At 36.9% G+C, this 26,030-nt stretch overlaps 1 protein-coding gene across 2 annotated transcripts; it reads right to left on the bottom strand.

The window, feature by feature from the left end:
* On the bottom strand, nt 1-26,030 carry LOC147071508 (uncharacterized). Of its 2 annotated transcripts, none has more exons than XM_085948160.1 (8): nt 25,747-26,030; nt 19,836-20,114; nt 15,205-15,408; nt 8,890-14,071; nt 2,127-2,250; nt 713-891; nt 507-623; nt 1-283 (listed from the first exon to the last, which is right to left on the bottom strand). In XM_085948160.1, the coding sequence occupies exons 1-8, from the start codon at nt 25,939-25,941 to the stop codon at nt 138-140; spliced, it is 6,426 nt and encodes a 2,141-aa protein (XP_085804286.1). In that variant the 5' UTR covers nt 25,942-26,030; the 3' UTR covers nt 1-137. The 2 variants fall into 2 exon arrangements, with proteins under 2 accessions (XP_085804286.1, XP_085804287.1); XM_085948161.1 differs by having other exon boundaries at nt 19,938-20,114.

The following is a 26,030-nucleotide window of genomic DNA, read 5'->3' as shown; positions in this document are numbered from 1 at the left end:
AATAAACAAATTTTGATATCGATACATAAGATAGTGGGATTATGATAACATATTTAATTTGGACACGGGTGACACAGGTATCAAGTAGAGTAGAGCCGAGAGTTATTTGATTTGTTGTAGACGAGCAGAGGAATAATCTAGATGACTGCGCTGGAAGCCATCATGTTGAGGCCGCAGGTTCCGTCGCCTCGGTAGACTCTGTAGTAGCCCTTTTCTCCCCACGATGGCCCCCAAGAGTTCTTCACGATCCAGAATGGCATTATTTTGTTGAACAGCGGGTACTCTGTGCGAAATCAAATTTTTCTCACATCAGTATTCACTCATGATAGATCAGGGAGAGCAAATTCCCTCCAGATAAATGATCTTATTAGGATCAGACATGGTCGGGACAATTATTATTATTATTTCAGTGTATAAGGGTAGTCAGTGGAGCTAAGCCGTGGTATCTAATCATTATGAGGCAAAAATGTAACAATAATAACGATATTATTAAAGAGCATACGTACTGTGCACTCCGTATCCCACGATGAGCACTCCGTGATCAAGATTATCAGGGCTGCACAAGAATTTGAAGGGATGCGACACGCCGCCCATGTAGAACTGCATCGCATTTGCGTTTATTCCTGAAACCGACAATCGTTGTTCAATCTACATTCTATCTTCTCAGAGTATAAAAAATTGAAAGGATAGAATGAGACGGGAGTTACGTTACCTATGGAGATGGGGCCGTGCTGCAGAAGCCACTTCAGCATGTCATCCTCGTTGGAAGAGATGTTGACGGCACCCGAGATCTGCACTCGCGACAGGCTCTTGTTGAAGTGGCACTGCTCATCTGCTGCGTCGTACGGGTAATCTGTCTCCAGCTCCAGTCCTCCCAGTTGCTCGATAGCCCTGTACGACCATCCGACACATTTCAATTTCAATTCAAATCATTCATAATATCGAATTGAAACATAATAAAAAAATACAGCGATCTGAATGAGTTAAACAAATAATTACAAGATAAAAAGAACTTTTTATATACGACGTTTTTAAATTTTCTGTTGAATCATATAAACTTGACTTGACTAGCTTAAACGATCAAAAGAATTTGTACTTGATAGAAATACAGAATAAATATAGATACTGAAATGTCATTTTGACATTTCATATTGATTTCCATAGTAACGCACGTATATATTAATAATTTAGTTGCTAGGACCCCAGACCCCTAGCAACCAATAATAGTGTTTTACTTTTTACGGATTTCTTCCGAAATAACTTTTCATACAAAATAGAATTTAATGAAAATGAATTCAATTCTACTTAAAGATGGCTAAAAGTATTAAAAGAATGCATTGGCATCGTCTTCTGATATATTCTAAAAGTTTCAAATGTCTAGCTAGTCGGGAAGTTAGTTAAAAATCGATTGCAAGATTTGTACTGGATAAACAACCACCGGACAAACAAGAATACAACCTAATAAAAACGTTGTAAAATAGACAGAAACAAATCTTTTTAGTACTCTTTTCACCCTCCTTTAACACTCTTTTTTTTTGAACCCTACACAATAAATAATAAATCCTTCAAATAAACGTCACTACGCCACTGTCATGTAAAAGTAGAAACAAATATATTTTCTAAAACACCCATTTTCCACTTTGGTATGATATACAAACTGAGGATTAACATTCGCCACTTATATATCTAAATTTAGTTATCATCAGATTGTTCCAATAACGGGTATATAGCCTGGAGCAGCTGTCAACATCGATAACTCAAAATTAAAGGATTTTTTAAAATTACTACTATATCTTTTTCATATTTATGTGCACCGGGTGACATTTATTGCCAATTACTAATTACTGAATCAATTATATTTTTCACCCACAAAGTATTTTAGGACATTTCTCTCAAACCTACCGAGAAAACGGCTTTCAGTGAAACTTATCTTAAAATGCATATCGGCGATTGACAAGGTAGAGACTTCAAGACTCTTCGGGTTCGAATCGAATCACACATCTTATATCCTTATGTTTCATGACAAATTTTGGTCTGACATTCCCTTCCTTCAGGCGATTTTGCAAGACCCTTTCTAAAGAAGTTTTAGCCGAAATCGCGAAGAACGAAGTAGGCACGGTACATACCTGTAGGCGTTGTCAGGAAGACCACCATTGCATCCCTCGTCCAGTTTATCGCAGTCCACCAGCTCTTGTTCGGAGAGGGACAGCAACTTGCCCGTCTTAATCTTCCACTGCCCTTCCACGTTCCCTGATGCACAAAATGCCCAAAATTAATATCAATCAATTTGAATATACAAAAGTACGTTATCAACCTAACCCGCCTTTTTTATTGCAACCATCCCGCATCTACAGCATACAGTGGAGCTATTATCCCCAGAGATGATCACTCTCAGAGATATTAATAAATTAAATATATTAATATATATCGTACATAGTATTTCTCATATAAGGCAGTTTTCGGTTATATGATAAGAAGGAGTAGGTATTATAATTATTTCTTGTATACGCACTCAATAATTAATTATTTATAAAACTTGAAATTGTATTAGAAGTATGTAAATTATAGATACGTCATATAAAATAAACAATAAAGTTAATCTTGACTTAGAATGAAGTACCTCTATATTGTCACTTCTGTGTTAAATTTTATTATTTACTAGCTGAAGTACCCGGCTTCGCACGGGGTCGCTTCGTGGTTATATTTATCTTAGATATTTGAAAAATAATAAGAGGTAATTATTTCTTTAATATTAAAATATCTGTGTAATACAATATGGCAATATGAAAATAAATATAATAGGAGTAAATATGAAAACGTTATTAATGTTATAAATATGTAGTAAAAAAAAAATCAAAATTGGATGGAACAAACAAACAACAAACTTTGTATGTTATATAATAATAATTTAGAAACCACACACAACTGACAAAAGTTTCATCGCAATCGGATGAATGGTATAGGAACGCATACGAATAGTAGAAGAAGATGATTTTCTAATTCAGAAACCTTCGTGGGCATGCGCATGACAACTCACCAAAGTTTCATTGCAATCGGATTAATGGTATAGGAACGCATACGAATAGAAGAAGAAGAAGATGGTTGTACTAATTCAAAAACCTTCGCGGGCTTGCGCACAACAACTGGTCAAAATTTCATCACAATCGGATGAATGGCATAAGAACGCATACAAATAGAAGAAGAAAAAGATGATTGTTGTAATTCAGAAACCTTTGCGGGCAAGGGCACAACAACTCACCAAAGTTTCATTGCAATCGAATGAATGGTATAGGAACGCATACGAATAGAAGAAGAAGAAGATGGTTGTACTAATTCAGAACTCTTCGCGGGCGTGCTCACAACAACTGGTCAAAATTTCATCGCAATCGGATGAATGGTATAAGAACGCATACAAATAGAAGAAGATAGAATAGAATAAAAAGAAAATAGTTGTAACAATTCAGAGACCTTTGCGGCGTGAGCACAACAGTTGATCAAAATTTCATTGCAATCGGATGAATGGTATAGGAATGCATACGAATAGAAGATAGAATAGAAGAAGAAGATGGTTGTACCAATTCAGAAACCTTCGCGGGTGTTGGCACAATTACTGACGAAAAATTTGTTGCAATCGGATGAATGGAATAGAAACGCATACGAATAGAAGAATATAGAATAGAAGAAGAAGAAGAAGAAGAAGAAGATAGTTGTACTAATTCAAAAACCATTGCGGGTGTTACCACAACAACTGACGAAGGTTTCATCGCAATCGGATAAATGGTATAGGGACCATACGAATAAAAGAAGATAGAATGAAGAGGAAGAAGAAGATGGTTGTACTAATTCAGAAACCTTCGCGGGTGTAGGCACAATTACTAACGAAAATTTTATTGCAATCGGATGAATGGAATAGGAACGCATACGAATAGAAGAATATAGAATAGAAGAAGAAGAAGAAGAAGAAGAAGATGGTTGTACTAATTAAAAAACCATTGCGGGTGTTACCACAACAACTGATGAAGGTTTCATTGCAATCGGATGAATGGTATAGGGACCATACGAATAAAAGAAGATAGAATGAAGAAGAAGAAGAAGAAGAAGACAGTTGTACTAATTCAGAAACCTTTGCGGGTGTTGGCACAATTACTGACGAAAATTTTATTGCAATCGGATGAATGGAATAGGAACGCATACGAATAGAAGAATATAGAATAGAAGAAGAAGAAGAAGAAGATGGTTGTACTAATTAAAAAACCATTGCGGGTGTTACCACAACAACTGATGAAGGTTTCATCGCAATCGGATGAATGGTATAGGGACCATACGAATAAAAGAAGATAGAATGAAGAAGAAGAAGAAGATGATGATTTTTCTAATTTAGAAACCTTCATGGGTGTGCATACAACCACTTGCCAAAATTTCATTGCAATCGGATGAACGGTATAGGAACCATACGAATAAAAGAAAATATAATGAAGAAGAAGAAGAAGATGATGATTTTTCTAATTCAGAAACCTTTATGGGTATGCATACAACCACTTACCAAAATTTCATTGCAATCGGATGAATGGTATAGGAACGCATACGGGACAGACACACAGACAGACAGACATACAGACAGACAGACATTCATTTTTATATATTAGTATAGCCTATACTCTTCCCGCAAGTGCAAGCAATAAGTTTACAAAGTTTTATCGCAATCGGATGAACGGTATGGCTGCGCATTAAATACGAACAAACAAACACACAAACACACAAATATTAATTTTTATATATTAGATTATGAAATAAAATTATACAATATATTACAATCGATTTGAGTCTCTCACTGTTGCCGGACGCCATCATCTATGAAAATTAGTGGCAGCGTCGTATTTATATTTTAAAGGTGCTTTTAAACGATCAGTTTTGCTATCCAATCAGTCTCTATTTCCGTCGAGCTGTCAGATAAACTGGCATGTAAATACAAAACTGAAGCTGCCGACTGAAACCAAAACGGAGACAAGACAGGATGGATTTTCTATCAGTTATCGTATCCGTTTTTAGAGTTGCCAGTTAAATTGACGTGTGAATTAGTATGTTGCTATATTTTTAATACTACTTTTCTAATTTCGATTGAAATATTATAATTTTGTTAAATATTGGTACTGCATTACACCAACCAATATGTTTAGAAAGTAATTATACAAATAATATTAATTTTTAGTGGATAGAAAATATGTAAATATATACTGCCGATTCCTTGACTGAACGGACAACTGATCGTCTAAACACACTGCCGTTTCAAAACTGAACGGACCAAAACGGAAACCTCGACTGAACGGACAACAGAACTGATGTCTAAAAGGACCTTAAGAGGCTAAAATATCAACAATTGTTTCAAATACTTCAATAATATTATGTCGTTAATCTAATACATATTCTCATTTTTATGATAATATACATTAGTAATTGTTTAAGAAATACTAATATGAAATAAAATTTTACTAAGTACCTACCTATGTATTTCAGATTCTTATAACTTATTTCCACTAAGAAGTTATCTATACAAAGATGAAACCGGAAAGATTATCTACCTACTTCACTTTAAATACCTTTTACATTACCATCGATAAAATCTAGAATTGATTTTTATACATTACACTTTATATTGTTTTTCATTTGGTTTATAGAAATTTCACCTACCTATGGGCCTGATGCATAGAATGCTGAGGTTACATAAAACTGAAAAACCCCATGCATAGAAGAAAGTGGACTGACAGATAATCAAAACACTGGTTAATATGGCGACGTCGCTTCTTGCTATTAGAATTAGTGTCATTTATAAGATTATGATTTTTCGTGAATTATTAACATTTTTAATTGACATTGACAATGGTAAATTAATGAAAACTGCACAATATAATAAATAGCCGATATAAACTTTAAATAATTTAATTGTAACTTTATCACGTTTTAATTGTACAAATTGTAATTATTTGACAGCTGTCAGTTTTAATGTTTCAATTTTTTGTCGTCACCTGCACGCACAGTCCGCTATATGTTAGTCATTAGGTATATTTATCCGAAGATAGTAACCAAACAGACTTATTTAAATAAGTACTACTATGCATACGCCCCACCTCTATGTCAGTGACAAAATCTAAGAAATAATATCGTCGGTCCCTATTAAAAAAGTCGGATTTGCAAAATGCTATTTTTCAGTACGAGCAATCAAAGATGTTTCATCAACTATCCTTTGTGACCTATTGCTTGCCATAATGAATAAAAATACGGGCTATAGAAACTTTTCTAAACGTTTATAAAAACATCCGTCTGTTCGGTGAACATAGCAGCAACTGTCAGATCTGACGCATCTTGCTCACCCACGCCCAGCCAACAATGTCGGTTGGTAAGAACCGACATTGTTATTCGGACACTCTCGGTAGATCCGTTATTTTTAACTTGAATATCTCGAAATTTTTCAAACAAACAAAAAAAACTGTGATTGTGGTATAAATGTTTAAAGTGTTTAAATAACTTTTACGTAATAATCCGAAAATGACGAAATTTCAGATCCGACTTGTTTAATAGGGACCGACGATATGTACCTACGTTTCATGCATTAAAAGTCTATATATTTACGTTTACATAAATATGATAACAAACCTACCGCTTTCATTTGAAATGAACATACACTGACTTCCTATGAAAACAAGCATAAAAAACATTTCTTTTTAGGAAGTCAACTTTTCTCATATTAGAGAAGTTGCATTCCCACCACTGGTTTTCTCCATGAATGAATCAATGAATGATTCGGCTTTCTTAATACGTCTAGACTCTAGTTCAATGTAGGCACTCAACTTTTCAAACGGAAGTTTATGAGTAAAATGATAATAATTTAAACAAGCTTCCGTCAACACGACAACACAAAGTTTTTCGGCGTTCTAATGTCTGCATGCAGCCCTGTCAGGACTACACTTAGGATGTCTATACAGAGAAGGTGATATTCTGTCTTCGATTTATTTTTTGATAACTGTATTAAATCGATATATTATATTAGTCGCTGAAACACTGCAAGAAACTAGCAGGTAGGTGCCTAAACCGATCCCTTTATTATATTTAACGGTAAAATGTAACAAGATTGTTTTATACTTTAGATTTAAATCATCGACATAGTAATGGACATGGCGTGGGAAAAATAGAAGGGTTCTCGTGAGCGATATCCGAGTACATATGTCAGAGACTGGTCATGCAGATGTCATTCTTTCGGTAACAGTTAGATACTGATGAATGCGATTGAAAAATTAACTCTTATCTGCATTGCATTAAGGATCATTATTGCAAATCTGTATTTATATCTCTTCACTGCTGTACTCATGTTTTGTTAATGCAACTACAGCTGTCCTATCCTCTACAGCTACAATATGCCACCGTGAAGCCCGATTACAGTTCAGTAGTGTAGTAGTAGCAGCGGAAGAATCATAGATGTATTGAGACCTCACGGAGAATCAAGCCCGGAGCCCCCTGATAAGAAATCAACCCCTTATGCAATGGACTACGAGTTAAAAATCACTCTACCTACGATGATTATTGCATATTTCTGTTCATGAATTCAACCTACTCTGCTAATGTGTCCAGTTTAATATTAAAATCTAATGTGTATGTGAAGTAGTATCCAGATGTTATACGGATGTATTAAATAATGAATAATGAATAACATGCAGTCACCTAAATGTTAGCGAATCATCATTCATTAAAGAATAACACAAATCATTTACCAGAGGCATGCCATAATAAAAGATTACTATAGTGGCAACATTGAATTGATATGATATTCATTGAATGATAACATTTTTCTTCCTTACACATGACGTAGGCAAGATTATTTATTTATTTGATTTGATTTTAATATTCCAGTTTTCTGTCAATTCACCACATTCCACACAGTGTAGTATAGAAATATCTATATTATAGTAAATATTTAATGAAATAAATATATTTGTCATTTTACACAATATAATACTACAATAGAAAAAAAGTAGATGTTAGGTACACACAGGTAACAAAAGATATAAAACATAATGATCAGTAAGCAGTATATGAGAAAATATAATATAACAATCGTTATATAATATTATGTAACAGTTAGAAACTTAACTTATTAAACACATCCAAAAAAATATAATAATCCATAAAAAAATCATCAATCTCAATGGTGCCATCTGATAAGTTAACCACAACAAAAATAACATCATGCAACACTGAAGACGTCCCACAATGGGTAATCTCGGTGACGACCGCAGAGTTTAAAGTGACATCGGTGGAAATATAAAAATTGATATTTGCTAGTATAGGACTATAAATGAAACCGTGAAGTGGAAAGAAATATTTAAAAGAAAATTCTCTTCGGGAAGACAAGGATTGTTGCCAATTTGTATATTCTCTGCTGTCTCTATCGGAGGCTTCACATCGCTCCTGTTGCATCGGTTTATCTCACTCTGCCATGCTCCCCTTCATTCTTATTACCGAACCTCAATTCAACTTGAACTTCATGTCTTACTAATAATAATTAATATTGCTAAAATGAGATAAACCATTGCACATACAATGACAGGAGTGAATTCCTTTTGCCACCTCGTGTGGGACACCTGTATATCTTTTGCTACTCATTGCCAACAGTTTGTCAGCATGTTTATGGTGAAAGAATGATAGGCCTCGCTAAGTGATGAGAGGCCTACCCAAGTGGTATATCAGTGTCTGAAGTTTATTGAAATACATCTGGAATAATGTTTGTTTCGGTTGAAAAAGAAAAATATGGATGGAGATATTTTATATATTTTGTGAAATTGCATCTCATGCAGTAATTGTGTTAGTTACATATGCAGTATATTTGTCCGTGTTCACCTGTGACGCTGAACGCCCAGCAGCTTCCGCAGGAACCCTGGTCCTTGACAGGAGTGACGGCTCCTTGCTCTCTCCAATCGAACTCCACCGGGACGTCAGCTACCTCTGGAATCTTTGCTTCAGCCATGGGGACAGCGTTATCGCGAGAGACAGTCGTATCGAGCCCCAAATGGGACGCCTTAAACTCTTCGGGAGTCAGGTCGGCGAACTCGTTAATGCCATACACGGCGGTGCCCTCTTCTTTTGCATTCATCTCGTCGATCTTGGCCAGGTTCTGCATGAAAATCTTGAATCGCTTCGTATAATCAGATCCGGAATCATATTTCTTGTGATACTTTACAATGAAATTTGCAAACTTCCGATCGGCCTCTGTCATATCTAGCTTTTTGGCCCGTACGATACTCTTGAGTGACGAGCATTCGATGGTGATCTCTCTATCTTGTTCGAGCCAAGGCCTCACCCAGACGGAGGTTGTGCAAATTTTATTTTCACCGTTCTCCAAAGCATTGCAAGTGTCGACATCGATATCCGACTTGAGGCAGTCGCTCTCCCTCATTTCAAACTCAATCTTGGTCAAGTAGCCGGACACAACCTGCTTGGTGGCGTAGACGAGGCGGACGATCATGTGGCGGTTGGTGCCAGCTTCGGTCATGTCGTATTGCTTCAGGGAGATCTGCGCCAACATCATCAGCTTAGGATCATTGATATCGACAACCACCGGACTGCCGCTTTTCTTAGAATGCACTTCTCTCTTGTAGGACGCGACATTCTCAGTTTGGCAGTTGACAGTGATTTCTCTACCGTTTTCCAGCCAAGGCCTGTCCCAGACGTTGGCAGTGCAAATCTTACTTTCGGCACCTGCCAAAACTTTACAGGAACCCAATGAGTGGAGATTCTCGTCTGTCTTGAGACATTCACTCTCCTTCGCTTCGAACTGCATCTTGGTCACGGAACCGGCCACAACTTGCCTGGTGGCCGAGATGAGTTTGACAACCACGTGGCCATTAGAAGTAGAAGAGGTCAGATCGTATTTGCCGAGAGAAATCTGGGCTAATTTCACCAGTTCAGGATCATTAATATCAACTTCTATGGGAGCTCCCGGAATGTTAACGGTAGACCTTTTGGATCGGTCGTTCTTCTTCTCCTGTACGGTGTTGTTATCTATTTGGCAGTCGACAGTGATTTCTCTACCATTTTTGAGCCAAGGCCTGTCCCAAACGCTAGCGGTGCAAATCTTACTACGTGCATTATCCAGAACTTTACAGGAATCTAATGAGTGGAGATTCTCGTCTGTCTTGAGACATTCACTCTCCTTCGCTTCGAACTGCATCTTGGTCAAGGAACCGGCCACAACTTGCCTGGTGGCCGAGATGAGTTTGACAACCACGTGGCCATTGGAAGTAGAAGAGGTCAGATCGTATTTGCCGAGAGAAATCTGGGCTAATTTCACCAGTTCAGGATCATTAATATCAACTTCTATGGGAGCTCCCGGAATGTTAACGGTAGACCTTTTGGATCGGTTGTTTTTCTTCTCCTGTACCGTGTTGTTATCTATTTGGCAGTCGACAGTGATTTCTCTACCATTTTCGAGCCAAGGCCTGTCCCAAACGCTAGCGGTGCAAATCTTACTACGTGCATTACCCAGAACTTTACAGGAATCTAATGAGTGGAGATTCTCGTCTGTCTTGAGGCATTCGCTTTCCTTCGCTTCGAACTGCATCTTGGTCAAGGAACCGGCCACAACTTGCCTGGTGGCCGAGATGAGTTTGACAACCACGTGGCCATTGGAAGTAGAAGAGGTCAGATCATATTTGCCGAGAGAAATTTGGGCCAATTTCACCAGTTTGGGATCATTAAGATCGGCTTGTATGGGAGCGCCGACGAGGTTATCTGTGGCCCGAGCGACTCTTCTGAGTGAGGTGCATTTGATGGTGATTTCTCTGTCTTGTTCGAGCCATGGCCTCTCCCAGACGGAGGTTGTGCAAATTTTACTTACAGCATTCTCCAAAGCTTTGCATGTGCCGACATTGGTGTCTGACTTGAGACAGTCGCTTTCCCTCATTTCGAACTCAATCTTCGTCAAGTAACCAGAAACGACCTGTTTGGTGGCAGAAAGAAGGTCAACGATCACATGGCGGTTGGTGCCGACGTCGGTCATATCGTATTGCTTGAGGGAGATGTGCGCTAACTTCATCAGCTTAGGATCTTTGATGTCGATGACCACCGGGCCACCGCTTCTCTTGGAGCGTACTTCTTTCTTGTAGGACGCGACATTCTCTGAATGGCAGTCGACAGTGATTTCTCTACCGTTTTCCAGCCATGGCCTGTCCCAGACGTTGGCAGTGCAAATCTTACTTTCGGCAGCTGCCAAAACTTTACAGGAACCCAATGAGTGGAGATTTTCGTCTGTCTTGAGACATTCACTCTCCTTCGCTTCGAACTGCATCTTCGTCAAGGAACCGGCCACAACTTGCCTGGTGGCAGAGATGAGTTTGACAACCACGTGGCCATTGGAAGTAGAAGAGGTCAGATCATATTTGCTGAGAGAAATTTGGGCCAATTTCACCAGTTCGGGATCATTAAGATCGGCTTGTATGGGAGCGCCGACGAGGTTATCTGTGGCCCGAGCGACTCTTCTGAGTGAGGTGCATTTGATGGTGATTTCTCTGTCTTGTTCGAGCCAAGGCCTCTCCCAGACGGAGGTTGTGCAAATTTTACTTTCAGCATTCTCCAAAGCTTTGCATGTGCCGACATCGGCGTCTGACTTGAGGCAGTCGCTTTCCCTCATTTCGAACTCAATCTTGGTCAAGTAGCCAGAAACAACTTGTTTGGTGGCAGAAAGAAGGTCGACAATCACGTGGCGGTTGGTGCCGACATCGGTCATGTCGTATTGCTTGAGGGAGATGTGCGCCAACTTCATCAGCTTAGGATCGTTGATGTCGACGACCACCGGGCTACCACTTTTCTTGGAGCGGGCTTCTTTCTTGTACGATGCAGCGTTCTCTATTTGGCAGTCGACGGTGATTTCTCTACCGTTTTCCAGCCAAGGCCTGTCCCAGACGTTGGCAGTGCAAATCATACTTTCGGCACCCTCCAAAACTTTACAGGAACCCAATGAGTGGAGATTTTCGTCTGTCTTGAGACATTCACTCTCCTTCGCTTCGAACTGCATCTTCGTCAAGGAACCAGCCACGACTTGTCTGGTGCCTGAGATGAGTTTGACAACCACATGGCCGTTAGAAGTGGAGGTAGTCAGATCGTACTTGCCGAGAGAAATCTGTGCCAATTTCACCAGTTTGGGATCTTCAAGATTAACTTCTATGGGAGTGCCCACGTTATCGGTGGCGATTTTTGATCGGTAGTTTCTCTTCCGTTGCACTGTGTCATTGTCTATTTGGCAGTCGACAGTGATTTCCCTCGCATCATTGAGCCAAGGCCTATCCCAGATGCTACTAGTGCAAATCTTACTTTCAGCACCCTCTAAAACCTTGCAGAAATCTAAAGAGTGGAGATTCTCGTCTGTCTTCAGGCACCCGCTCTCTTTTGCTTCGAATTGTATCTTGGTAATGACTCCAGCGACCACTTGTGTGGTAGCCGAGATGAGATTGACGATGACGTGGCCATTAGAAGTAGAAGTAGTCAGATCGTACTTGCCGAGTGAAATCTGGGCCAGTTTGACTAATTTGGGATTTTTGAGATCAACTTTTACGGGAACCCCCGGGAGGACACGGTTGTCTACTTGGCAGTCGACGGTTATAATTTTTCCATCCTCAAGCCAAGGCCTGTCCCAGATGCTACTGGTGCAAATCTTACTTTGGGCATTCTCCAAAACTTTACAGGATTCCAAAGAGTGGAGATTCTCGTCAGTTTTGAGACACTCGCTCTCCTTCGCTTCAAACTCCATCTTGGTCAAGGAACCGGCCACAACTTGCCTGGTGGCTGAGATGAGTTTGACAACCACGTGGCCATTAGAAGTGGTAGATGTCACGTCGTACTTTCCAAGAGAAATTTGAGCTAATTTCATGAGTTCAGGATCTTCAAGATTGACATTTATGGGAGCGCCTGTCATCGAACCATTGCTCCTCTTCCTGCGGTCTTTGGTGATTTTGTTGACGCACTCTGACTTGAGCACTCTCTCTTCTCCCGTGTTCTTAATATCAGCGGTGATATGGCATATTTTCTCCTTTCCGGTGAGCATTGACAGGCAGGAGGGGGAGTTCTCCTGAGACTCGAGACATCTGGAGAGACCGACAACGATTTTCATGTGATATTCGATAGAGTTACCTCTAGAAAAAGTTTTGGAGTTCAAGACCCGTAGGACGACTCTCTTCTGGTCATCGGCGTCGCGGTCGTCCAAAGTACTGACTGCCAGATGGGCCAGCCGATCAACAGTGCTCCTGTCATCTGAACTGCGCCTCGACCGAGATGGAGTGGGCTTTTCCTCAACCGTTTCAGAAACGTCTTTCGTTTCAGCGGTTTGCTGGTTCTCTGACTGGACCGAAACGAGGGGAGCCTGAGTGTCGAAGGGATCGAAGCCGAAAAGGCCGAGCATGGCATCTAGAGCATCTTTTTTCTCTTGCGAGAGCGGTTTGGGAACATATTCTTCATCTGACCCGACTGCTGTAGGGTTCTGTTCATTCGCCGAGGTGAGAATCTGAGTTTGCGACTCGGGCCCAATGGGTTTCGATTCGAGGGGTTCAACCTGAACTCGCTGCGAATCATCTGGCAACGGAATGGGAACGTTCAACGTCCTTTCGCCATCGGTACTTTCCTCCGTGATGATCTGCTCCTCGACGTCCTTTAGACGTTGGACTGTTATTTCTTCGTCCTTTCGAGGTTTGGAAGCCTGCAGTTCTGAAATATGCACAACGTTGACGTCGGAATCGTAATGGGAGTCGGCGTCCAGCTCGTTCCGCATGTCGGCACCGCTTCCGGACCTCTTGCTGTCAGGGGGCAGAAGTTCCCCTTCGTTGCCGAACAGATATTCCTCGGTGCAGTTGTTGGCGAGGACGGCGCGGAACTTGGAGCCGTCAGCCAGCCGCAGCCAGGGCTTCTCCAAGAAGGTGACCTGGCACAGGGCGTTGGCAACTCGCTCTCTTTCGCAAGTGCCATCTTGGGATTTCACCTCACAGGTGGCCGAATTCACATCCAGCAACAAAATGTAGCGAATGCCATTCACGATCTGAAACAAACACAGTCGAGTTCCACATTACTTCCTCGCCACTGTACCTACATTATCATGCATTGGGCAATGCTGGACAACTGCATGGGTTCAAGAATTTTATTCATAGAGCTACATACATATTAAACAAAAATTAGTTAGCAACAAAAAGTTCGGACTATGACTGGAAGTCATTTGGACTTTTTGCATTATAACATTTGATCACAATTCCAAAATGTGTGGCTGTAGCTATAAAAATTTACATTCTGAACGTTGATCGCATAGAAAAATAAGTAAAAGAAAAATTACTGTTTTCACTTCTAAGCATATGGCCCTACAGATTGGAGGTTATTTGAACAAGTTTTTTTTAAGGAAGGGTTTTAGCCCTTTGTCCAACCCATTGTATCCCTGCGCAGGATCAAACACGCCCTCAGAAAAGACGGCCACTTAACCAACCAAGACACCGTGGGTGCTTACAAAAATGACTGCTATAAACTCCTTTCCGTTGTTTTGATATAATGTATATGTGGCATATTGCTATTTGTGACCTTTCCTGAATATTTAAACCAATCTTTTTCAGGTTCACTTTCACATAGGGAAGGAAGAAAATCGGTTATCTATGAATGCATAATGCAGTTCAATTATGATTGCTAGTAAAGTATACTCAGTACTACTAGGAATTGTATGCATTTATAATGGACACTAAATACTATAAAGATTTCCTTAATTTCAAAGGATATCAAAAAAAAAACTTTAAAATGAAACTAAAATGTGTTTATTTATTGGGATGAGTTTATGTAATTAATAATTATTGTAGTTTTAATCTTATTTTTCGATCAATCTTTATCTTATCTTAGATCTTTAAACACAATATGTACAAATAGAAAAAAATAAGGCAGACAAGCAAATTTTACTTTTAAAATTGGCATGTTCTGATAAAATTTGTTTTCCGTAGTAGGACATGCATTAGATTTTTTGAGGTCATATGACCAATTGATTGCTTGATATCAGTTAGGGCATATCGACAGAATGTCGGATATATTATGTAATATAATACGTCAACAGCAAACATTGACATATTTGTGTGCAGCTGGAAGGCGATTGTGAGTCGGTGAAACGATTAATTAAACAGCAAAGCTGAGATGATGGCTTACTTGGGCCTGTCTTTGGACACGGAGAACACTCTTGAGAGTGTGCGTCTCCTGTGGACGGTGCCTCTGTAGATGCTGAATGGCTTTGCGGGCGAGCTCTTCCACCCCCTCCGCCCCCACGTTGATGTCTGTCGGGCAGTCCGCGCACCACTTCCCCGCGCCGCCGCTCTGCCTCCTCACCGCCACAAACTGCTCGCCTGATCCCTCCTGAAAACACGACCGTATGTCATCTTCAATGGTCTTAAGATTTTCACTGCAGGTATTTTCTCCCCTTCCTACTTCGACATTTCAGGCTCATCACCGACACTTTTCTTGTGAAATGAAAAATTAAAATGTCAAGAGTTAAATGACAAGCGACATCGTTCGGATTAAAAATATGGCAATCGATATCTTTTACCGGATCGGACAACAAATTGCGCTGAAAATACTTCAGTTACGAGTTATTTCGGCAAAATCCACAGTCCAATCCGACAAATCGAGTCTCTAATGATAACATTCACATGACACACGTTGCTGTGAGCATCGATCGCATTACTCTTTACTGCGTCATCTCTCGAGAACGACCTGGGTGACGAATCGGATAACTCGAGGAAGGAAGGAAAAAAAAATATTCCCAAGGCCGCAGACAAATATCCGCAAAACCCTCATGCAAAATGGAATATTCTCATTGAGAAAATGACAGCTGGCCAACAGTGGTTTATTCCCTGGTCGGTTTTCGTCCACCGTTAACCCTCTCGAATATCTAAAATAATTTTCATGCAAATGAAAAAATAAATAGACCACATATTTTCAATGTTCACAAATGTACCTAATAACAGTAACCGTATCCCTTACAAATTTTACATCTAAATAATATACTAATTGATTTAAGTGGTTAAACTATTAATGAATCAAAAATAAAATATCCTCAATCTAACTTAATTATTGAGCAAAATAAATAGTTAATTGAATTCCTGTTATTTTTACAGTCTTGATAATAGTGTGAAAGTCGAAAAAGCTATTACCTAAATCTGAATATGTTAAAGTAATAAATTATTTCACTATCACTATCGTAAAATGAGATATCTATCAAGTGTTAACTAATACCCTGTTCATCCAAAATTTTCGAATGCGATTTTACGCCAGATGGCGTGCGAAACGTATAATTGCGTTCATGGAGATTTTGTAAATAAGCATCTCGCCGAATCCGAGCACAGAATGCCCCTCTGCCATAAGTTTAGCGAACCGATTGCAAAATTTGCCAGAGTCGATGTTTGACAGATTGCAACTGACAGCCCGCGTTTGTTGATAATTGTCATAGGTACTTGTTTTCTTCCGTATTTCATTATGATTCAGTGAATTATTTTGATTATTGTAAAATGAAATTTTATGAATTATATGAATTTAAAATTATTAGAGCTATAGTACCTATTACAACAATTATTGAGGTAGGTGATGAGGATTAAACAAGTACAATGACATACAGTTATAAAAATGAGTTAGGAAAAGATATAAGTACAAACTATTTTATTCCCATAATTGGTTGCGGAACAATAATAAATAATCATTTACGAATTTAGACCTCATTATTTACACTTTACAGGAATTAGTAAAGTATGTAGAATTTACAATGGCATATTTAACTTTGAAGTCGTTTAGATGACTGTCACTGGTGGGTGCACTTGTATTGTATTAATCAGTTTCAATCACAATACCTCATATTATTTTTTATATAAAAAGTTATTAGAGTATTCTCAATGGATAATAAAAAAAAAATCTATTTTTTTAAATTCTCAAAAAGATTAAAATTGATGATGGGATAAAAAAATTTACTGCAGTCTTATAGGAATGATATAAAATTAATGTTATTTCAGCAGTAAATAAAATCTTTGTCAGGCGATAACTATACTACACAATGGTTAGGAATGATTTGTTATCACCGTGTTTTTATTAGCTCCGTATTCTTGTTTGTCCCGTACAGATTTTTTCTTGTTTGTCCAAGATTTTGAACTAACTTTCCGACTAGCTAGACATTTGAAAATTTTAGAATATATCAGAACACAACGGGAGTGCATTTTTTTTAATACTTTTGACCATATTTAAGCAGAATTGAATTCATTTTCAGTTAATTATGTTTTGTATGTTTCGGAAAAAATTCGTTAAAAGTAATATTTACTACTCACTAATATTGATTGCTAAGTGGGTCCTAGCAACTAAATTATTAATATATACGTGCGTTACTATGGAAATCAATATGAAACCTCAAAATGACATTTCAGTATTCTATATTTATTAATACGTAGAATTGTCAAGTTTATATGATTCAACAGAAAATTTAAAAACATGGTTTATAAAAAGTTCTTTTTATCTTGTAATTATTTTTTATTTATACTTAGCGGAATCATAATATTATTTCAAAGGGAAGATGTGAACAATGATTGTTTTAATAATGTTATCCATTATAAAGGTACCTGCTTACTTAAAACATGGCAGTGATACTAATATTTTTATAGAGGCTCCATTGTCTGAATGAAAACAAAATGTGTTTGGCTAGTTTAATAAAAATACTCTTTTGTTTTGAATTGATATGACATCTCTACTTGGGCGGGGCAAGGGGGCATATTTTAGAAACATGATGTTCAAATGTAGGTATATGTTATAATAAGAATAAGTTATAATAAGAATATGTTATAATAAGAATAAGTTATAATACACATACTCGATGGAATAATGTTCATGAGTAATAATGGAATAACCTAACCATGTAAATGGAATTTCAGGCTTAAGGACGTTAGGTTCAAATTTTCTCTCAACCAAAATATGTATTTTCCATACATTGCTACTAAGTATTAAAAAAAATATTTCTTTAAAACTCTATACGTAGTTCTCTTTTGCACTTGTTTCTATATTTTTTTTTAATACGAAACTTTATAAAATACACGACAAACGGACAGATCTGTTTTCAAATTTGGCCAAAACAGCTCTTGCACCGTGTCGTGCACAAGGCTTAATATTCATTTTATAGATATATATTTTAAGAAAGAATTATGGAGAATAATATGCCCTATTGGTTGATCCATTTATTACAACGTTTTTCTTAGCTCGTATTCTTATTTGTCAGGTGGTTGTTCGTCCGGTACAAATCTTGCAATCGATTTTTAAGTAACTTCCCGACTAGCTAGACAGTTGAAACTTTTAGAATACATCAGAACACGATGCCAATGCATTCTTTTAATACTTTTAGCCATCTTTAAGCAGAATTGAATTCATTTTCAGTCAATTCTGTTTTGTATGAAAAGTTATTTCGGAAGAAATCCGTAATCCAATCCACTATTATTGGTTGCTAAGTGGGTGGTCCTAGCAACAAAATTATTAATATATACGTGCGTTACTATGGAAATCAAAATGACATTTCAGTATTCTATATTTGTTTGTTTTTTATTTACTTCATATCAAGTACGAGTTTGAGCATATTGAGCATAATAATTGAACAGAAAATTTAAAAACGTTGTATATAAAAAGTTCTTTTTATCTTGATAAAAAAAAAAATTAAATTGAAATAAGTGCAGAAGAATAGAGTACTTATAGGGTTTTAAAGATATATTTATTTTACTACCTAGTAACTACCTTTAACAGTGAATAGAAAATACACGTTAATCTTGAGAGAGATGAAAATAAAAACCAAACGCCCTTAATTTCATTGGTTAAAATTGACAAACCGTAGAATTCATGCGTGAAATGTAGTGTAATGAAATGTTTCAGATTTTTAGTAAATTCAGATAAATTGCCATTCAACTGTAAACGATAAACAATGCTACCGACTCTACCCTCCATTTAGCTTAGGTTTAGGTGATACGGCTGATTCAACAGGTTGCAGCTTTGGGCTTGAAGCGTATACCATTGAACCGTGTCACTCATAGAGGATTCACGGGGAAACCGCCCAGAACTTGTATCGCCATGCACTCGATTACGATAAAGTGAATACATCATTAGACATAGTAGGAAAACTTATGCCTTATGTATAATATTAAGGGCTCGAATACTCTAGATATTCAAATAATAGAGAATTTGGTTCATGTTAGGGATCTAGGCCTGTACAATCTGTAGATTATAGGAAAGATATCTATGTCATAATGATGCCCCATTTTTCTCATGATGCAAATCAACATTTAATGATCACATTAAATACGTATTAATTATTAAATTAAGACTGTATACAAGTATTATTTTAAATTCCCAATTGAACAAACGCATTTCATTTAATGTTCACATACCATCATAATAATATTAGGTATACTTAGTCAAATATGTTTGGTAAACTTTCTTTTCGAGTTTGCAATTGATTTATAATTTTGGAGAAACATTTTATTTCCCATACATGTTCAGGTTCATTCTTTTCCATTCAATAAATGCTATACTATAATTCACATATTAAGAAAAGATAGAGCATAACAATGACACAAATATATTTCCTCACTGATAACATTAGTCATTACTGAATGTTCAGGCTTAGATCCTTATGCAGCACCCGATGATCAATTGAGTGAGACTTTTCCACCGCAGGCAGAATTTGAAGGCCAAGTTTAACAGTCCACCCTGATGATAAAGTGATTTCATGCGTATGACCGTTCCCCGAAAAATATGGGGCCACCTACATACTGCCGGTGGAGGTGCACCTCGTGAGCTAATTGGACGGGCGCGGGGGGATCGCGCTCCCCGTCCGCCCCGTCGAAGGCGTCCGAGTCTTCCGCACTTACGGTGGATGAGTCGGCGGCCACTTTGGGTCGGCAGACGGTCTTGTCGGCGATCACTTCCGCCTCCGCTGCCCCGTCGGCGCTCCGGATCTGGCTGTGGCATCTGAGCGTGCTCACCTCACACGGCTTGCCGTCGCACGACACGTTGATGTCCGCTTCGATGTCGTACACGTCGCCATCCTGGTGGGAAAGATAAACACTCAAATAATCTCATTCAAAATGCCGACTGTGGAAGTGGAAAAATCTAATTGGGTCAGTTCCACTTCTATAAAAGACCAATATTTTTATCAACTTACTTACCTACCTAGGTAGGTATATTATGGATATATTATTTTATTTTCAAAACTAAAAAATAGGTAGGTACAGATAGCACAATTATTAAAAAAAGATGGTACTGTTCGGTTATACGGAATATAGCGGAAAACGCATTATGAAAATAGCCGATAAACTGGATTATTTGTTAGTTTAGGTTAGGTTAGATTGGGTTAGGTTAGGTTAGGTTTGGTTAGGTTAACCTAACAAATAATCCAGTTTATCAGCTATTTTCAAAATGCGTTTTCCGCTGTATTCCGTATAACCGAACAGTACCAAAAAAATTTGTAAAACATTATAGTTATTATAATATTATGTATACTACAATTATATTCGGGCTCGGGTTTCTTGAGATTCGAAACTGAGGAGTTTGGTTCCTGCCTCAATTTACAATAGATAAGCAAACTTTTCTACCATTATCGATGATCAATATTCGATTATCGAAATGACAAAGAATATAAAGAGAGGTAAAGCTATTTAAACAGATCGTACCCATCATCGTAATCACTAATCATAAAACAGTGAGATTAATTATTTAGGTACCTATGTGACAAAAAATGAAAACAATCGAATGATGTGTTTACACTTTACATGAGTTAATGTAATGTTAGAAAATATTAGAAACAGCTACAATAATAGTTAGTCATTGAAAATTGTTTCATTGTCCATTAAAAGTGTTCAACACCGATAATTTACGACCACCTTATCTCTGATGTTATACAACTATCATTATTCCTGCAGTAAAGTTGCAAAAATGCAAGTTTTTACACTGTTTTTTCTAAATTAAAAATACTTACTATCTATTGAATATGAAAATTTGTGAATTTGTGCAACATGTGCAATATTGGAAACAGCTTACTTTTTTACTGCGGTGACAGTACTCATAGATTTAGAAACCGGTCCATCTTCAATTGTGTGGAGGTTGTTTATTTAGTTATTCTATTCCATTTCTTGGCCTTTCACCACGAATTAACAGCTTACAACGATAGAGTGATGAATATAATGTTTGAGGCTTTCACGGTTGTTTTTTATCGTAGTAGATTTTTGGGTTTCCACCGTGTGTCCTTCTTCCTTCTTTACTCTACGTTTCGGGCTCGTTGCAGCGGCCATTATCAAGAGATGATATATTTTATGATGAAAATGTAGTGTAGGTATGCAACGAACCCGAAACGTCGAGTAAAGAAGGAAGAAGGACACACGGTGGAAACCCAAAAATCTACTACGGTAGAGTGATTAATGTTAATTATTATTTTTGTTGAGGTGAGAGAAAAAATGTAGATCGGCCGCCAGTTTATCTGTGGCAAAATTAATTACTGAGCATTGTGGAAAACTGCTTTTGTAATTAGTCATCGATCATAACGAATATTTTGTAATACACATTATGACAGTGGCGCTCGACCTTGACCATGCGGTCTCAGACTCTATTCATGTATTCACTTATATCTTCATTACTCATTAATATTGTACCGTTTTATTTAAAATACAGTGACAGTGCGCACTAATAAATACAGTGACAGGACAGTGCGCAGGCGCTCGTCCGTAGAATACCTTCTAATTTTTTATGAGTACCGTTGAGAGTCATTTAAGTACTTCTAAATGCCATATGTGAACGGAATCGTGAAAGAGAATATATTTTAATTTAACCTTTTAAGGTAACGGTTTTCAAGTATTTTTTATTGTATTGTGATAGATCAAATAAATAAAAATTACATAAACATAGAACAGGGGTTACAATATTTTAATTTTGACTGTAAGTATATTTGTTTGCAATGCTTTAAAAACAAATGAATCTAAGATCATGCCCATTTGCTGAACGAGACGAAGAAAACATAAATATTATGTTGAAACTGCTAATATGTGATTTCAGTAAATCACATGTTAAAACTATACAAACCGGAGCAATGAAGAACCTCAATTCATTTTATCATAAAGAGACGCGAATACATTTATAATTATTAATACAAGGGGGTATTCGCAATTAGACTTAAACTAGTACGAAACATTTGTTGTTTTCTCTCGAATTTTGTCTCATGAGAGAATATCTAAACATAAATGATAATATCAATTATTATATTAAGTAGTTAGATTACGTTCACACAAGCAGCTGAATATTTTGTTTATTTATCATTTTAGAAGAGGCCACACAGAGGTCTTGTGTACGACGATAGTGAAATATTAAAATAGCAATTTTCAAAACATCAACTGAGCCGGGAAGGAATGTAGATACATTAAGGCATTAAGATGTTATCAATCAATAATAGTATTGCTATTGCCTTGACCCAGTCAGTAATTGGATTGGGCGGCTCACACTGATTTTTCTGTGCAAACCAAATTTACACAAGTTCACCGAACCCGTTATAATTTGTGTGCTCATATTTCACAATGCACTCCAAACTAATCTCAAATTCTAAAATTAAAATCAATTTAAGTACTTTTCTAAATAAGTATACTTGAAGCCTGAAGATGGTGAAAGGTTGATCCTAATGAAAAAGTATTAAGTTTCAGTAAACACACCCACGATAGCCGCGTGGCTTATGCGCCAGTTTATAGTGTTGAGGGTCCCAGGTTCGAATCCTGGGTCTGGCAAGTACACATATTGTTTTTCAATTTGTGTACGAGTCAGAGTATGGACCTAATAGGTTGAGCAAGTGGCTGACATCCATTTCTCATAAAAATAAAATCTGTTAGTACAAACCTCCACTCTGTGGGGGCCCATATGATCCTATTAGGATCGGACATGGTCGAAAGAAGAAATACATAAGTAGTAGGTATCAAATATCGTCACTGTTCTGGCAGAAGACACTAATTCGAAAAAATTACATATTGAGTTAGTTATACCAAAATGTTCCTTATTTCAAACTTTACCGCCTGAAAACCTTTTTAATAAATAATAAACAGTCTTTATTTTAAAGTCATCCTTTTTACGATTACCTAATAAACTCACATGATAGACCATTTCAAACATTTTAACAACTTCAAAGTCAAATTACTCGAAACTAGTATTCTCCAGTTAGTGTGTTATGCCAGAACAGAGACGATATAATGTATACTCTCAGTAACTGTTCAAAGTAATAATTAAAATACAGAATAATAATACATAAATTACTTACTTATTTATGCATATACCTAGATACAAAATAATATATTGTCATTATGGTGGAAAAATACACCGGTAATTAAATACCTAAGTAATAATTACTTAAGGAGTGAACATGAATATTTTTTTCTATAAAAGAAATGTAAATCACCATTTCCTCAAAGTTAATTTCCACCTTTATCCCTAAGACGAGCATACCGCCCTCCTTTTTACGAGGAAAATCAATCTCGCTCTGGATCAAATTGCGCAATGAAAACAAAACAACGAATGATTTTTACCAGACTGAAAATGCAAACAGCATTCCCAGTCCGAGACGAGATAATATATTGTCTCTGTTCTGGCAGAACACACTAACTGGAGAATACTAGTTTTGAGTAATTTAACTTTGAAGTTGTTAAAATGTTTGAAATGGTCTATCATGTGAGTTTATTAAGTAATCGTAAAAAGGATGACTTTAAAATAAAGACTGTTTATTTATTACCAGACGATAAAGTTTGAAATAAGGAACATTTTCGTATAACTAACTCAATATGTCATTTTTTCGAATTAGTGTCTTCTGCCAGAACAGTGACGATATTATAATTACCTGCCTCCAGTACGGAGGTGACTCGGAAGGTTTTTACGTGGATCGGTTGTTAACCATTCGCACAACCGTCAGAAGAAAACAACAAATGGACGAGCAGAAGTTTAATATCTATTAGGTTAGGTTATAAGAAAGATATAAACATTTACCCAATTGCTTACAAATCAATCTCTACCAAATATTGTACTCCCATAACAGCCTTGAAGCATTTATTTACATGAATAATGAATGCACATGCAAATGTGTTGTCGGTGGACATTGACTGCAAATTAATATTGTTTAATTAGAGCTCTAATAAATTTAAAACCATCGCAATAAGCAGTTAAATACATACCTACATAATGGATGTAAATTTTTTTTTTCAATAAGAATGCGGTAAGTTACTTTACTTCTTTTTTTTTGACCATGTCCGATCTTAATAGGATCATATGGGCCTCCACAGAGTAGAGGTTTATATTAACAGATTTTGCTTTTTACGAGAAATGGATGTCAGCCACTTGCTCAACATATTAGGTGCATACCCTGACTCACACAAATTTAAAAACAATATGTGTACTTGCCAGACCCAGGATTCGAACCTGGGATGCACGGCGTTATAGTCCAACGCTTAAGCCGCACGGCCACCGTGGGTGTACTTATAAGTAATGTCTATTCTATAATCAATGCGAAAGGTAATGTGCAAAATTTTTCGTTTGAAAATGGTTACGCTCAATCCTGTATATTTAATGCAAAGACCTAGGTCCTAGACAAATGCATGTCTCTATTTATTGAGCACCGGGAGAGTATTTGCACAATTTAGATAATTATGTATATTACTGAGATTTTTAGAACATAGTACTTTTTAAAATCATTAGGTAAGCAACCTAAACCTATGTGCTGTACTATATATGGGTGATTATTATTGAGAAAATATGTTTGAAGCATCTAAGTATGTATGAAGTATCTACAGTCTACGGTTTGAAGGCTATTTTTGTATTGAAATAATGATAAATAAAAAAAATATCAGCAGATTTCTCTCACTTATTTTAAATTTAGACAGATACTTACACTTGTGTGCAATGGATGTGTACAGTGAAATAAATGTTTATTGTCCAATACCTATATTTAGATTGGCTAATTAGGCATGGGTATTTGGTAGCTATTCGTAAACAATAGCAAATTAATGAAAAATTATGAGGTAGGTAAGTAGATATTCTGAGATCATCGCATTTCAACAAAATAGATGGAATATATTATGAAGGATCTATTTTCTTTTATTTTGTTAATTTTGACTAATCATAATTATTTGTTGATATTAATGTTATTGTAAGTGTAGATTGTTTCATATTTTGTGGTTTGTTAATATTTAAAATAATTTGTTTAATGCCCCTGACGTAGTATGAAATATTAATGTCCAACCTCATTAGTTTAAAATTTATCTGTTATTGGGAAGGTATTATTGGACGGATAATTATTTGTGTACCTATTGTTATATTATGTCTATCGCTTTGGATTTTGTTTGATAAATATTGAAAAATGTATTCAGTTGAAAATGTCCCTCTGAGGCGGACGAAACCGGTCCTAATCTCCTGATTAAAAGTGGAATAAGTACTACAAAAAAAAGTTTTATTAAATAAAAACAACAAGGATCTATTTATTTTGTAAACAAGTTAACAGCGAAATAAATAATTCTCAAGTTGAGAATTCTCGACTGAAGAGACAAAAACAATAATAGCAATTTACGAATTAAGCTTGAATAACAATAATTGATAACCTTTTTAAGATAGTCAGATTACATCACGCAATAAAATAGCCGGAGGCCAAACAAATTCAATACTTACTTTCTTTTGCGCACTTATTAACACGCCGTCATCGTATTTGTAAACTTGAGTAGGCAAATGATTCAAGTGGTGGATTAAACTCGAGAGAAATTTAGAATTATCTTCTTGCGGTTGAATTTCTTCTTGACAATTCACGAAACAGGCGGAAATTATAACAAAGATCGCGCTCAACGCGAGCGCCCGCCTCCGAGCCATTTTTTATGAATCACTTTGAAAACAAAGCCGACGTACAATAATATTGTTTTGCACGGTCGCTGAGCGATTTTCGCTTCTATTACCAGACT

This window comes from Rhyacophila brunnea, unplaced genomic scaffold (genome assembly GCF_057557595.1).
Source record: "Rhyacophila brunnea isolate RB1 unplaced genomic scaffold, BYU_Rbru_1.0 scaffold_20, whole genome shotgun sequence".
Classification (NCBI taxonomy): Eukaryota; Metazoa; Arthropoda; class Insecta; order Trichoptera; family Rhyacophilidae; genus Rhyacophila; species Rhyacophila brunnea.
This window is presented reverse-complemented; position numbering and strand designations above follow the sequence as displayed.